The sequence below is a fragment of the Phaseolus vulgaris genome, chromosome 3 (assembly GCF_000499845.2).
Source record: "Phaseolus vulgaris cultivar G19833 chromosome 3, P. vulgaris v2.0, whole genome shotgun sequence".
In the NCBI taxonomy this organism is placed as follows: Eukaryota; Viridiplantae; Streptophyta; class Magnoliopsida; order Fabales; family Fabaceae; genus Phaseolus; species Phaseolus vulgaris.
In genome coordinates, this window is record NC_023757.2 from 29069236 (window position 1) to 29086611 (window position 17376).

At 32.5% G+C, this 17376-nt stretch overlaps 2 protein-coding genes across 2 annotated transcripts; both read left to right on the top strand.

Moving 5' to 3' along the window:
* LOC137805512 (uncharacterized) lies at positions 1–4146 on the top strand. The gene is made up of 4 exons (XM_068605453.1): positions 1–1098; positions 1708–2156; positions 2280–2365; positions 3854–4146. Exons 1-4 carry the CDS (start codon positions 1–3, stop codon positions 4144–4146), a joined length of 1926 nt encoding a protein of 641 aa, XP_068461554.1.
* Positions 4147–10864: 6718 nt separating this feature from the next.
* LOC137805855 (probable N-acetyltransferase HLS1-like) lies at positions 10865–12916 on the top strand. The gene is made up of 3 exons (XM_068605756.1): positions 10865–11381; positions 11646–11776; positions 11902–12916. Exons 1-3 carry the CDS (start codon positions 11193–11195, stop codon positions 12776–12778), a joined length of 1197 nt encoding a protein of 398 aa, XP_068461857.1. The 5' UTR covers positions 10865–11192; the 3' UTR covers positions 12779–12916.
* The last annotated feature ends 4460 nt before the right edge of the window (positions 12917–17376 follow it).

Below are 17376 nucleotides of genomic sequence, written 5' to 3' on the forward strand. Positions count from 1 at the left end.
ATGGAGATCAAGTTCAAGAAGAAGAAGTCGAAGATGAAGATGCTCAAAAGGATAATTTCTCATTCTTTTGATGGTAGACAAACTTCTCCTAGGCATTCTTCCAAGGATTCTTCAATTGCTCACAGCCATGGAGAGGATAGTAGAAGGAGGAGGCGTCGTCATCATTCCAATGGGGGAAGCCACCACCGTGAACAAAGACATCACCAAGAGACCAAGCCTCAAGTTCCTTTTGTAAAAGTCCCTAGTTTTAGTGGTGATAGTGATCCTAATTTGTATTTAGAATGGGAGGCTAAATGTGAACAAATTTTTAACACCTATGAGGTTGAGGAGGACCAAAAGGTGAAGATAGCCACCCTAGAATTTGTAGATTATGCCATGAAATGGTGGCATAGCCTTGTAACGGACGTTTGCTATAACAAGAGACCTCCCGTGGTCTCTTGGAACAATTTGATAGAGTGTATGCGCTTTAGATTTGTGCCACCACACTTTAGGAAAGACCTCATGTTGAAGCTCCAACGGTTTCAACAAGGCACGCTAAGTGTGGATGCCTATTTTAAAGAGTTAGAAACGCTTTTACTTCAAGTTAATTTGAAAGAGAGTGAGGAAGCTATGATAGCTAGGTTTGTAAGTGGACTAAGAAGGGATATTCAAGATGTTGTTGAACTTCAAGAGTATTCATCTTTGGGATCTTTGGTTCATCTTGCAATGAAGGTGGAACCCCAAATTGCTAAAAGAAATACTTTTAAAAACTCTCCCAATGATGGTTACTACAACAACTCTTGGAAAAATAAAAAGTCTTTTTCAAAACTTCCTTCTAAGGATTCTTCTTTCAAACCTAAGGAGTGTAGGCCTTCCACTTCTACTCCTAAATCTCCAATCAAATTGTCTAGTAAGAAATGCTTTAAATGTTTGGGTTATGGTCACATTGCTTCTAATTGTCCTTCTAAAAGGAATATGTTTGTGCATAATGACATTGTAGTTAGTGAGCATGATTCTGATTCATCTAGGCATTCTTCTCATTCTAGGGCATCAAGTGAGCATGAAGGCGAAAATCCCCTTGAAGGAGATTTGTTGGTTGTGAGACGAATTCTTGGTAAAGTTTTACAACCCTTTGATGAAAGTCAAAGGGAAAATATTTTTCATACAAGATGTCTCATTCACAACAACATTTGTTCTTTAATTGTGGATTGAGGTAGTTGTGCCAATGTGGCTAGTACAAGAGTAGTAGAGAAGCTTGGTTTACCTACTATCTCTCATACAAAGCCCTACAAGTTACAATGGCTAAGTGAGGTGGGCGAAATCATAGTTAACAAACAAGTCCTCATAAATTTCTCTATAGGAAAATACAAAGATGAGGTCTTGTGTGATGTTGTGCCCATGGAAGCTACACATGTTCTTTTGGGAAGGCCATGGCAATTTGATAAAAAAGTTTTTCATGATGGATTTACCAATAAAATTTCTTTTGATTTCCATGGTCACAAGGTCATTTAAAATCTCTCTCCAAGGGAAGTCCATGAGGACCAAATTCTTATGAAAAAAAAGAGGGAGAGTGAAACCGAAAAGAGTTCTAAGAAAACCCTTCTTATTTCTAGCCATGAGGTCCAAAAGGAAATAGTTTCTCACACTCCTATTTTTTTAGCTCTTCCTAGACCTCTTACGTTATAAAGACTTGAGGTTAGTCCCCATTGTTTGGATAATTTGGTAAAGGAATTTAAAGATGTGTTTCAAGATCCTCCTAAGGGACTTCCACCTTTAAGAGGGATTGAACACCAAATTGATTTAATTCCGGGATCTTCTTTACCAAATCGTCCCGCCTATAGGACCAACCCAAGTGAAACTAGGGAAATTCGCCAACAAGTAGAAGAGTTGATTGCTAAAGGGTGGGTTGAAGATAGTATGAGCCCTTGTGCCATGCCTATTATACTTGTCCCTAAAAAAGATGGAACATGGAGGATGTGTTCCAATTGTAGGGCTATAAACAAAATTACAATTAAGTATAGGCATCCCATCCCTAGGCTTGATGATTTGTTGGATGAATTGCATGGTTCCCAAATTTTTACCAAAATTGATCTCAAAAGTGGGTATAATCAAATCCGTATAAAACCGGGTGATGAATGGAAGACCGCTTTTAAGACCAACTTTGGCTTATATGAGTGGTTAGTTATGCCATTTGGTTTAACTAATGCACCAAGTACATTCATGCGCCTCATGCATCATGTTTTAAGACCATTCATTGGCAAGTTTGTTGTTGTTTATTTTGATGATATCCTCATTTATAGCTTGTCTTTGTTTGACCATAAGATGCATGTTAGACAAGTTTTAGAAACCCTTAGGAATGAACATTTGTATGCTAACCTTCCTAAATGTATGTTTTGCACTTGATCATATAGAATTCCTAGGGTTTATTGTTAGTATTAAAGGGGTGCATGTAGATCAATCTAAGGTGGTAGCCATTCAAAATTGGCCAATCCCTACCAATGTGAATGATGTCCGAAGTTTTCATGGCCTTGCTTCTTTTTATAGAAGATTTGTGCCTAACTTTGGTACAATAGTCGCACCTCTCAATGATATAGTGAAAAAGGATGTGGTTTTTAAATGGGGAGAAGCACAACAACACGCTTTTGATGTTTTAAAGGAAAAATTGACTAATGCTCCCATTTTAGCCCTTCCTAATTTTGCTAAAACATTTGAGATAGAATGTGATGCTTCAAGTATAGGCATTGGGGCTGTTCTCCTTCAAGAGGGCCACCCCATAGCTTATTTTAGTGAGAAATTGAAAGGTAGTCATCTCAACTATTCCACTTATGATAAAGAATTATATGCACTTGTTAGAGCTTTGTTTACTTGGCAACATTACCTTTTTCCTAAAGAATTTGTGATTCATAGTGATCATGAATCTCTTAAATATTTGAAAAGCCAAAACAAGCTCAATAAGAGGCATGCTAAGTGGGTGGAATTCCTTGAGCAATTTCCTTATGTGATCAAACATAAGTAAGGCAAAATTAATGTTGTGGTCGATGCTCTTTCTAGACGTTATGCCTTGCTTAATATTTTAGGTTCCCAATTTCTTGGGTTTGATCATATTAAGGATCTTTATCATGATGACCTTGATTTTTCTTTTATCTATCAAGAGTGTGCTAGGGGTGGACATAAAGATTTTTTTTATACAAAATGGCTTTCTTTTCAAAGGAAAACGCCTTTGTGTGCCCCCAAAGCTCTATTAGACTTTCTCTTGTTAGAGAAGCACATGAGGGAGGATTAATGGGACATTTTGGGGTTGCAAAAACTTTGGATGTATTACATGAGCATTTCTTTTGGCCTCATATGCAAAAATATGTTCATAGTTTGTGTGATAAATGTATAGCTTGTCGTAAGGCAAAATCTAGGGTGCAACTCCATGGGTTATATACCCCTCTTCCTATCCCTTCAATGCCTTGGGTTGATATATCTATGGATTTCATCTTAGGATTACCCAAGACATCAAAGGTTAAGGATTCCATCTTTGTGGTAGTGGATTGGTTTTCCAAAATGGCACATTTTATTCCTTGCCACAAAGTGGATGATGCATGTCACATTGCAAATCTCTTCTTCAAGGAAGTGGTTTGTTTACATGGACTTCCTAGAAGTATAGTATCTGATAGAGATTCCAAGTTCTTGAGTCACTTTTGGAAGACCTTGTGGGGGAAACTTGGTACTAAACTTTTATTTTCTACTACTTGTCACCCCCAAACCGATGGTCAAACCGAAGTGGTCAATCGAACCTTGGGACAAATGTTGAGATGCTTTATTTTCGGGAATCCAAGCGTTTGGGAAGATTTACTACCACATGTTGAATTTGCTTATAATTGTGTAGTAAATTCTACCACTTCACATTCTCCTTTTGAGGTTGTCTATGGGTTTAATCCCTTAACACCTCTTGATCTTCTTCCTATTCCAATACTTGATGAGGTATTATGCAAAGATGGGGATGAAAAGGCTTCTTTTATAAAACAATTGCATAATGACATCAAGTTACGAATTGAGAAGAAGGTTGGCAAGTATGCTGAACTTGCCAACAAAAGGAGGAAAACATTATTGTTTGATGTGGGTGATTGGGTTTGGCTTCACTTGAGGAAAGATCATTTTCCTACTCAAAGGAAGTCCTAACTTATGCCTCATGGAGATGGACCTTTTCAAGTCCTAAAGAGGATTAATAATAATGCTTATGAGTTAGATATGCCTGATACATTCCTTGGTAGTCATACATTTAATATCAGTGATCTAACTCCTTTTTCTGTAGGTCTCCAGAATTCGTGGTCGAATTCTCTCCAACTCGGGGAGTATGATGGAGACCAAGTTCAAGAAGAAGAAGTTGAAGATGAAGATGCTCAAAAGGATATTCGCTCATCATCCTTTTTACCTCAAAGGATTACTAGGAGCAAATTTAAGGAATTAGGAAGTAGTGGTCAATTGTTTTCCCTTTTTGTAGTATCTTTTGTATAAACTTTAAAATGCTTAAATATAGTCTTTAGGAAAGGTGCTAAGAGGGAAACCTAAAAATACCTCTTATGTAAAGCATCTTTAGATATTAGTTTTAGAACATTCTAGTAGTTGACCCTTCATCACTCACTTTAGGCGCTAAAAAGTGGGAGATTTGCAAGGGACCTTTTGGATAGCTTCTTGTGTAAGCTTCTTGTACTTCTTGACCGGTCCTCCTCCTATATAAGGAGGGCTTGAGTCCTTCTAAATACAGAATTGATATTTTGACTACCGAAATTCTCCCAAATTGGTGAGTGCTTGAGAGACTTGTGTCTTCTCTTACCTAGTCTTATCTTGAGAGCAATCTTGGAGCCTCAAGTGGCGGCATCTACACTCATCTTGGAGCTTTGCATCCTTCAAGTGTCGTGTTCCTCTCCAAGGACTCCAACCACATAAGTTCTCTTGTTCCTTCCATCTTATTCATCCATTTCCATGTTCACATAAACTCTAGAAACATGTCTTAGGCTTTTCTTACACTTTTGTTCGGTTCATTTGTGCTAGTTCTTGTTTTGTTCGATTCATTTCATTTGTTAGCAATTTTAATCGGTTCTTTAGCTTTCTTTCTTGCTTTTGTTCGGTTCTTTTGATTCTTAGGTAGTTTTAATCGGTGCTTTTACATTCTAGTTCATTTCAATCGGTTCATTTGACAAGAAATGGGTTTACACATGAGTTTTGGTTTGGTCGCTTAAGATTTGGTGAGTTCTTGAATGAAAGAACATTGATCCACTTCTAGAAAAGTGCCTATTCATATTCCAACTCAAGTTGACTCCATAACATGTCTATGAAATATCTCTATCTTGTTATTGGAATCATATCAAGTTGCATCGAGTGAAGCTTAGTTCTTCATTTGAGATTTAATACAAAAGTTATGTATTACCTTTGATTTGAAAATTTTCTTTAATTTCTTTCCTGTAAAAATAAAAGAAGGTCGTACTAATAATGAATATATTGAATTTTGAATTGCACGGTTGACAGTTTAAGAAGATTAATAATTTTTTAATATTTTATTGATACATATAGATTTTAATTTACATTTCGCATATTTTATGAAATTTGGTTGACTATATTTTATATTGATCTTCGAGTGCATATTTGATTGTGGTTGATTAACGCTTTCATTCTGTGTAACCTAAATACAAATGTCAAGTTAATGAAGAGGATCTTAGTAATTTTCATATTATTGGCACCCGTTTATTTACATCAACGATGATCAATAAAAATGATGATGATGTACATGCAACCCGTAAAGATTATGAGGAGGGAATATACATATGACCATTCCACACGCTATGTATGAATTTGTTAATTTTGTTAAAAATATTAATTATGTATGCATATGTTTGTTAACTAAATTATAATGTTAATCATGATGCATGTTATTTATGTTTGGTACTTTGTTGTTTGAACAAAGATATGATTGATGATCAAGACCCATTTAGTTCAGATGTTACCTCGAAAAGATTTGCTAGAGGATCCACCAAACTGAGGTTACTCACTCAAACATGCTACTAGTGAGAGGACACCAATCACTATTGATGTCAATATTGGTGTGGCCTATGGTCCAAATGCATACATTTTTAGCAACTACCTTGGAGTTATTGCACGTGAAAATATTTCTTTTCTAGTATCTTCATGAGATCATGGGATCATGTGTATGAGGTTGACCAAAATATGATTTGGCAAGATATTTTGGTAATTTATCTAATTTTATTATTGTTATCTATTAGTTATATTGAATATAATTATTTGTTGAAAGTTTTATTCCTTTGTCATGCAAATGCTTTTTTATATTCCTAGTGATGTGGAGACGCTGAGATCGAAGACTCTTTCTTTGGTCACCATTAAATTTCATCAATTTTATTAAATTGACAACAACATATGTATTTCATTCAAAAAGAGATGAAAATTCTTGTACGAAATACACAACAATTAACAAAGAAACTCGACGTTTGTTTGTTCAAAGTCGTGAAGACAATAAATGGAAGATTAGTACACTTTAATTTATAAATATGTTAAGTGATCATTAAATACAATATTAAATAATTCATAAAAATTTTCCTATATGTTACAGGATGTTAGAAAAAAAGGCTAAGTCTATTTAGGTTCAAAATGTTACCTCACACTTATTGTCTTGTGAGGGCTATGAAAACTTGAAGAAGTCATGATGAAGGAGAGAAAACACGACCTTCACCTACTTCTGAGGATGATACATGTGTCATTCACCCTCCATCACTACTATCTCCTCACCAAAAATGGAAGCAAACTTGTATACGATCATCGAGTGCATATACTTTTGTTTAGGTCACGTCGAGTCGTTGAAAAAATTGTAAGTTAACACGTCGTGATCATATTATTATGTTTTTGAATAGATCAAATATAATTTTATATTTCATGATTCTTTGGTTGAGCAAAGCTTTTAGGGTACTTTTACTCCTCACGATCATTAAGACGTACTTGTTGCCAGAATGACTTGAGCACCCTAAAAGTGTGTGTGTGTTGTTAGGTCAGAAGTATGCATTCATCAATTCTTTGGATCATTTTCACCTCAATAATCTTTTGGGACACCCAATCAAAAGAATCTTTCATAATTGAGACAACAAATCACCAGGATGTAACAAAGGGGGTTACTCAGAAGCCAAGACAGTAGGTCTTTCACAACATACCCTTCCTGCAGAGCCACCTATTCTGCCTCCAACTGTTAGAGTTAGCATAAAGGGGAGTTGTGCAGCTGATAATCCATTAGAGGATTACATTGACTCCACAAGCCAATGTGAATTATTTGTTGAGGACACTTCTACCCCTCAATTGGTGGCACTAGGGAAAATATTTGAATGGGTCATTGTATTACATAATGTTGCCTCCTATCTAGTTAAGGCCATGGTTGTAGTTCTTGTGCTAACAGACAAAGTATTTACTGTGGCACAAGCATTTCAAACTTTCTTAGTCTGGTCTAAGCACCTTGTTATACTCATTTCAGATATCTTGTACGAACTTACTTGTGTTATTACCTTTTATTTATGTATGCATGTTATAAATTACTCAAGTTGTTATTTATCTTACAACAACATCGTCATAAACATAATCCTTCAAGAAAGAAGCAATTTGTATCTATTATATGGCTGCATTATTAGAGGTTGTTATGACCATATAGGTACAAATCCAACGAATATTCCATGGGACTCTATTGTATTTTCCAGGAACTTTGACATCTCATTATACATCTCATTATACATACATGTGTTAGAGGTTGCTATAGGGAACCAAAAATTGAATACATCAATTATTCAATTATGAATGATATAAGTGTCAAAAACATTATTTAATTTTACTTTAATATTAATTAATTAACTAATTAATTATGCTTTAAATGATTTACTTTTAGGTACATGTTTGGATTAGGTGTTAATGAGGGTAAACATTATGTTTATGGATTCATGGACCCCAAATTTATTAATCCATTGGAAAATAAAAAAGTTGAAACTCAAACGTATATCACCAACTGCTTGGTTTTAGGGGGAAGTAAATATATTTCACACAATATGTTCATGAGTAAGTGTAGTTTTTCCTTCATCAAATTACAATCCATCATTTATAGTTGTAATGATAGTTATTTTGAATGTCAGCGTCATTAACAACTACTTGTCATATCCCTAATCGATCACATTATTACATGGTTTTGCTCATTGCACAAGAAATCTCCTATGTATCTCAAACAAATAGTGAATTGGTAATTAACATCAGTTTATGTTCCATTATATTAGTCTCCCTAACTTGTGTTCTTTTCTTATTAGTGTGTACTCAAAATATAATATTTTAAATCAAGAGCAAGATTGCAAAAGTTGGCATGGTTGTAACTCAAGGTTATTAATTTTTTCCCAAATATAATTGGTTGCTTGTTAATTAAATACATTAATTATTTTGGTATTGAATTATAGAGTAATAAACAAAATAAATGATATGGGTGTCAATATTATGTAATGTGATTAATGACAATTCGAGGAGGTTTAGACTAGATAATTATTTAATTAATTCATAATTAAACAACTTATGTGTATTTTATGTACTAATTTAAGTTATTATTTGTTGTAGTATTTCATGGAACCATTTGATTCTAAATCCATGGACAACATATTTCACCAATTTCTACAACACATATATTACAAAACTTTGTAAACTTGTCTTTGTAATTTTACCTTTGAAGTTTGGATATTATGTTTTAAATTTCTCATTTGTCTTACTTTTTATTATTTCTTGGTACATTAGTGATGTGAGTTGATTTTAGGATTGTTCACTTAGGTGATACTTTAGATTTATGATTGAGATTTTTAGGCAATTAAGAGTGAAAACCTAAGGAAAATTCCCATTGAACATTAACTTAACCAAGTGGTTAAGTAGATGAGAAGGTTCATTTCACAAAGGCAAAAGGAAAACACAAGTATAAGGTGAAGATGATGACAAGATATGGTACGAAATTAAACAATGAAAGCAATAACAAAAGGAAATGACCGAATAGAAACAAGGAAGCAAAACAAGAACATATTTATGAATTGAATGGAATGACAATGGAAGGAAAATATGAAGAAAAATGAAGCTTATGAGAAATGGAGTTTGAGATGATGAGCACGTCACTTGGATGATGAAATGACTCCAAGATAAGTGTTGGAAGCCGCCACTTTAGAGCTCTCAAATTCTCACAAGATAAGACTAAAGACTAAGAGGAACAAGCCTCACTAGCATCTCACACAAAATGTGCAGAGTAACTTTTCTCTATTTCATTCAACTTGTAAAATGCACTAGGTAGGCCTCCTATTTATAGGTGAATGAGCCTTGGAGAACAAGCTAAAGGGGTAGGATGGGAAAAGGGAAAAAATGGGTAGTCTTAGGGTTTGACTAAGTCAATCTCGCATCATAGGCTTGTCTTTCTAGAAACTAGGTCAAAATGTCTTCCAAAAGGGCTAGGAACAAGCTAAAATGCTACCCACACCCTCTATTATGCTAATGATACCTTATTCTAGCCTATCTTTGCTATTTGGACCCCTAAAGTGAGCCCAACTTATTTACAACATTTTTTAATCATTAAAAAGACTAGCAGGAAGAACTTTAGGTGCTCTGGTCGTTGTCCAATTCTCCCTCTGGTGAGGTCTCTACTTTGAGATGACTTCTCATTGTGTAAATTAACATCCTTGGATATCTCCTCGTTGACTTGATTTGCATTAATTACTCATTCTGTTGTAGAATATATATTGTATATAAGTTGTTTAATTATCAGGTAGGAAAAAAAAACATAAATTAAATTAATAAAAAAACATGTAAAGAAATTATGAATCTTACAAAAATCATTGTCAAAGACTCCAATAACAACAACAGTTTATTACAAAATTATCATCATATATCATCCAAAGAAACTCTTTTTTTACATTGTAAACACCTATGACAACATTTTTTTATCCAATCGTTATTGTTATCAAATCATATGACAACAATTTTTTATTCAATCGTCATTGTTATCAAATCATATGACAATAATTTTTGAACCAATATAGGGCGATCGTTCAAACCGTTGTTTAAAATAATTTTTTTTAACCAAATCCGCAAAAGATTTGAAAACTATAAATAGAACTTAATGTTGTGATGTAAGTATAAAAGTATTATTTTTAGTACATAATATTCATTTTAATATAGATAAATGTAGAATTTTTTTTTAATAACATATGTACACATTATATCATAATATTAATATTCAAATTCCTCACTTTTAAACGATAATTTATTTATTTAACTCAATATATAAATAGTAAATTAGTATCATTATGAATAAGAAATAACAGACTTTAAATTTTAAAGAAATATAAAACAAAAAATTATACGCCAAAATCAGAACTCACTTATTTTATAGTAACTATAAACATTTATTTATTCCTAAAAAATTATCATACCACATTGATTTTGTATTGGAAAGATTAAGATCCGTTGAAAAAAATGAGCAAGCATGTAGTACCTAAGCCCGGGTCCCCCTACGTATCTGTGACAACTCACAAGTCTGGCCACACCTGAGTAAACGATCATCAGCATTACCATTATAATCAACACTCTGTGTTGAATAACAATTAAATTGGTGGAGTTTTATGTCGAAGGACTTGCAAGAGTTTGGACACATAACAAATGATTTCTTATGCGTATTGCAAGCGACATTGGTATGTCATTATCATTAGCTACGTACGCATGTTTTAAGTGACAATGGTTGAAGAAAGTTGTGAAAATCTTTATAAATAGATTCAGTGGATCATTTTGATAGGCTACTGTTTCAGTTTTGTGGTGCAACCCGTGTAGATTGTGTACTTGTATTTGTCCAGATGACAACGACTGTGATAAATAGTGTCAGCCTTTACTAATAAAAACTAACACAGGAATGCTATTTTCAACGGATGCGTCAAGTTGCGTGTTGTGATAAAATAGTTATTAACGGAATATCTTGATAGAGATGATACCAGATCATAGGACATTGTGAACAAACAACCAATGGTTCTTCACCACATATAAATAAGGATGCGGCATGAGTTGGATGGTTGGAGAGAACCCAACCCAAAATAACAAAGACCCAATCTCAGAAATCATTCCTGATTTCAGTTTCGCACTATACATCACTTGCTTCTTTTAGCTAAGGAAGAGTAGAAATGGTTGACACTTTCAGTGTAGAGAGCAGGGTTCATATAAGAGAGTTTGATGAAGATAGAGATGTTAAGGTGGTGGGGAAGCTTGAGAGGAAGTGTGAGATTGGGACTAAAAAGGGGGTCTCCATTTTCACCAACATGATGGGTGACCCTTTATCTAGGATTAGGTTCTATCCCCTTCATGTTATGTTGGTGGGTATCTAATACCTTATCTTGTTCTCCTTTACATGATTATCTCTCCAAATCCAAATTTGGGTTCAATTAGTTAATTATAAATATGTATTCCATTCCATCCAACACTCATCTTCATATATATATGTATATACTCCATTTCTGTACTTACATTCTACTATATATGAAAGGTTTATCTGTTTCAAATACATGCACATACCACATTACTAATATATATGCAGCAGATGACTGTACTAATCATATATATGTTTCGTAATGGCCTAGGTGGCTGAGCTGCTTGAAAGCAAGGAGCTTGTGGGTGTGGTTCGAGGGTGCATTAAGAGTATGAGAACTCCTTCTGAATCATTGCTGAAGATAGGTTGCATACTAGGCCTTAGGGTCTCTCCTTCACACAGGTAATGTACCCAATTTCTTTTATTTATGAGGATGTAAAACCTTGAACTTGGTATGAGGAAACACATTGCAATATGGTCAGTGTTGCACTGAATAATACACCACCGACATTTACTCATCTATGCAGGAGAAAGGGGATTGGACTAAAACTTGTGACCTCAGTTGAAGAATGGATGCTGAGAAATGGGGCTGAATATGCACTCTTGGCCACTGAAAAGAAAAACGATGCCTCTAGAAACCTATTTACCAACAAATGCAAATATGTGAGCCTCAGCTCGTCACTTTTCATATTTGTGCATCCAATTAGTTTCCCTGCAAAGAACATTTCCAAAGATATAGAAATTGAGAAGGTAAACATAGACCAGGCAATTTCCTTATACAGGAGAACCCTGAGGGCCAAAGAGTTGTATCCATTAGACATGGATAGTATTTTGAAGGAGAATCTCAGCTTGGGCACCTGGGTGAGTTATTACAAAGAGGGAGGCTTACTCAACTTACAGAGAAAGGAAGAGAGTGAAGACATTATTACCAACGAAATCACAAGCTCATGGATCATCTTTAGCATATGGAATACTTATGAGGCTTATAAGCTTCAACTTAAAAAGTCTCAGCCACTTAGGTTTCTTCACACAACTTTAAATCATGCAAGAGACAAAATTTTCCCTTGTCTGAGAATGTCGGTGAGTGACTCACTCTGCAGACCCTTTGGGTTTCTCTTCCTCTATGGGCTCCACGGAGAGGGAGAGAACCTTGGGGAGCTAATGGAATTCATATGGAGGTTCACATCAAGGATGGGAGAAAGTTTGAAGGACTGCAGAGTGGTTATAACCGAGCTAGGGTTTGGGGATCCACTTGTAAACCATGTCCCTCAAACAGCTTCTATGTCGTGTATCGATGATATTTGGTACACCAAAAGAATTTCAAGCCACGGTGACGAAAAGGATGATGAACTGCTGATTAAGAGACAAATCGGGAATGTGTTTGTTGACCCTAGAGATTTTTAGGTGAATAACTTTTTCTCGGCTACTTTTGTTGATGTATCTATAAGAATGCTTCTAGCATCATGATCTCAGCATATTTGAGAATTATGTATACCATTGACTTCATCTCTTAGTTGAAGGACTACATTTATGATTAACATCAATTCATCATGTCCCCTTCTTTTCTTTACTTTTTCCGTCTTTTCTTTCTCCAACCCAGATAGACGAATCATTGATGCAACAGTTTTATATCTCAAAAGATGGACTTAAATTTGTTGTTTATCATTCATTGGTTGAACATAAAAGAAAATCAAAATACCTGCATGCTTTTCTTGGAATTTACGATGCAAGCTTTAAAACAGAATGCTCCTACTTCAGGAATCGATCGTGGTTCATGGCTGAACTTTAAAGATACCCAGTTCCCTGTTTCAAATAACAGTCTTTTTTTTCAAATTTTTATTATTACACTAGTATATATGTGTGTGTAAAAGGTACTGTTTATTACTATTCAACAGCATTACCCTCATATGGAATCATAGAGTTACTTGTAAAGGTAAGAGTGGTGCGATTTGCTTATCTAATCTTTGGTGACCCTAGTAATTCAAATCAGTTGAAATTGAGCATATGCACTGCACTATGCTGATGCAACAGTTCAAGGTATAGCAGATCTACTGAGAGAAATATTTGCATAAGGAAAGTATAAACATTCATCGTAATTTGGGCGGATTTGAGTGGTAGTGGGAAAGAAAGACAAGTAAAGAAAATAAGATAGAAATAATTAAGATGAAAAATAAAATGGGAGATGCATAAATATAATTATTCTTTAGTTACATATATTTACTTGTATATTGGCTGTAGAGTTTAAAAGATAAAAATTATATAAAACTATAATAAGTATTTGTTTATACCATTAATTAATTAGTAATACTTTTTAACATGACTATTATAAAATTAATAAACTTTGTGATAATTATTCATTGATTGACAATATAAAAAAATTATATTTTAAATGTATACATGTTATCTACTCTGAAATAAATAAATTTTAATGCATATATATATAGTAAATTAACTTTAAATAATTACTACTACATAAATATTTTTTTCTTACTTTAAGATAATATTATATTATTTATTAATTAAATTAATGGTTCTGTACATAGCGTACCCAAAAATCTTGATTTTTTTTATCTTATAAAATAGTCATGACTTTAGTTTATAATGATTATTCATTGCAGGGGTTAGTTTCAAGGTATTATTACTATCTTAATTAATTTATAATAATATTTCGTTAAAGATATTAGTTTTTATTTTTAATAGAAAAGGGTATATTCGATTAAACAAACTACCTAAATAAATTCTTCTGTAATAAATTATATTTATTGTGTAAACATTAATTTTATAATTGAATATTAAATAAGAGTATTATATATAAGGACTAATTTCAGGAGAATTAGACAATAAATTTTTGAAAATAAATGAAGAATGAAAATTATACTTTTAATTACAAAGGTTACATATAAAAATTATTTTGTCTTCATTTATTAAAAAAAATCTCAAATTGATAACTTTTTAATTCTCTTAATTAACCTTCTCTAATATATCTAAAACTAAATCCTTTTTTTCATCATTTTCTCTTTTTCAAATAATTAGTTAGTTGAGTGTGACGAATAAATCAATTTAATTATATTGAAATTTTAATTTAAGTAATTTTTAAAATATTTAAAACTAATTCATAATAATATTTCCTTAAAGATATTAGCTTTTACTTTTTAAAATGAGTATGCCAAACAACCTTAATAAGTATACTTCTATGATAAATTATTGTGTATAATGAATATGTGATAAGAGTATTTTCTATGTATATGACTGATTTTAGGACAAAGGTTCTGAAAATAGATGAAGAATGAAAATTATATTTTTAGTTAAAAAGGTTATATTTAAAACTATTTTATTCTTCGTATATATTAAAAATTCATTATCTTTCTCAAATTCAAAAACTTTTGAAATTTTTCTACCTATGTCTCTAATATATTTAAAGCTAGCTGTGGTGGTTATATTAAAAAAAATCAGAAATAGTTAGTTAGTAAGGTCGGAATAGTAAACCAAATTTAACCTATTAAAATTTTAATTTGAGTAAGATTTTCTTTTTCTCTTGTATATTTGACTTCTTAATTTTTACTTGTAAGTGTGTAGAGTTTAGGGATTTTGCATCAAATTTCACTCATTAAAATTTTAATTTGAGTAATATATTTCCTTCTTCTATTTTGAATTCTTAGTTTTCACTTGCATGTATGTAGTGTTTTGGGATTTTGCATTTGTGATTATGTGTTTTATTTTTCAATCAAACTTTCTAAGAACAAATTAGGAATTTTCCTAAATTTAGTTTATGTTTGGGTTTTTTTGTGGGGAAGCATACAAAGTAAGAAAAACTAACCTAATCATTTATTTGGTAAAGTTATATAGGTGAAATTTTTTTACTTGCGATTTAATTTATTATTATATTAGATTGTTTGAATTAAGTAACTATTTTGTTTGTAGAATAAATTAAGATTCTTACTTGTGAAAAAAAATAGTAGCAATTTTTTAAAAATAATATTAAGTTTTGCGGAGGATTTCTTGTTAGGATTTTGAGATATTATAGTATTGATGAAATTTGGCTAGTTGATGCAATTATCTGCATTAGAGTTCACTCATATAGATATATAGATGTACAATAATATAAAATCATTAAATAAAAATTAATTTTATAGATAAAAAATAATTAGTTATTATATTACCTAAAATATATTTTATTTTTAAATTAAAAAATTATTAGTATCTAGAGTATTTTTTTATTATTAATAAAAGAAATTATAAACAGGTTTTTAAATCAGTATTTTATCAAAATTTTAACTATCAACTAGCTATCAATTTATAAAATAATTTATAATTTTTTATTAATAATAAAAACTACTTTAGATACTAATAATTTTTAGTTTATAAAATAGTATATAATTTAGTCAATATAGTATTTTTGTCTCTAAAATAGTTGTTATTTAATTATTTTCTTGTAGTGAAAGTTGACCATACAAATATGTAAAATGTTTGTTGATGTATATATGTGTGTCAATGAGTTTCTTCTGCATGGATATGTTTTAGACCAAGTGTGGAAGGCTTGTTAATGTAAATATTTGCATTAGAATTCCATTCACATTAATGTGGCTGAACACACAAACATGTGATATTTGCACTAATGTGTTTGGATTTGGAAGGATATGTGTGAAAATTTGAGAAAATGAAAGTGTGAAAAAAATGAAGTTATTTAGATTGGAGTATGTTAGAGTAAATTTCTAAGAATAATTTATTGAAATTTGTTAATGATGTGATGTGAGATGATTTTTATTTTTTTTAAATGTTGAAAATGCAAGTTTACAAATTTACCTTCATTTTTTAAAATAGAAGGTCATCCCGCTTTCCCACCAGCCTCACTCTTCCTCAAATACCCTATAATCCAAATAACTTTCGCACATGCTCTTCTTTCCTCTTCTACAATACACACCTTAAAGCAAATACACCCCATGAGAATATGATTGCACCCACAAAGGTGTGCTTACTAATGTAAAATATTTATATAAGAGTTTTTGTCCACATGGATGTGACTATGACCCATAAAGATATAGAAGACCCATTAATGTAAACATTTGCATCAAAATTTCGACCAAGAGTATATGTTTAAGTTTGTAGACATGTAAAAGACTCGCTGATATTGATATTTGTATTGAAATTTCATTCATGAATGTAGCTCATATCATAAGAGTGTGATAGACATTGTATAATGTATTTCACTTTTAGGTATATTTTTTCATGTTATTTAAGTATGAATTTGTATCGAATTAGAAATATTAGTCAATGTAAAAGTTCTAAATAATTATCTTAATTTTGAATTAAGACAATAATCAATTTAGTATAATTAGTATAATTTTAAAGAAAATATTTAGACTTTACACATTAGGGGAGTGAAAGATTTTGTGAACTAGCTAATAGATTGTTGTTAATATTTTAATGTTTTTACATTTGAAATATTAGTATGTATATGTTAGGATAAACCCAAACATACAGACCCAAAAAACTATGTTAACATAAATCTCACAAATATAAGTGAGATTCTGAAAAAAAAAGAAAAAAAGAAAAGTTTATAGTTAACCCTAATTTAGTAGTATGCTGTAGGCATAGCCTTTGTTAATCATAGAATAAGTAGTTGCAGTTCTCGTGTTCTATTAATTGGTGCTTTCATTACTCTTACATGCCTCCCAAAACCCAATCAAAAGACCCACGCAAAAAAAAGCAAAGTAGAACAACAGCAGGAAGCGACGCACCAAACCCTAATGGCGCACCAAGCCCTAATGCACAAGAGGAACCCAAAACGCCCCCAAGGCCCATTTTCCTGTTGCACCCCCGTGGCCCAGTTTCCTACTGCACCCCTCCACGGAGTTTCTTGTTGCACCCCTCACGACCCAGTTTCCTACTGCACCCCCACGACCCAGTTTCCTACTGCACCTCTCCACGGCCCAGTTTCTTGCTGCACACTCCACGACCCAGTTTCCTACTACACCCCCGACCCAGTTTCCTCCTACACCCCC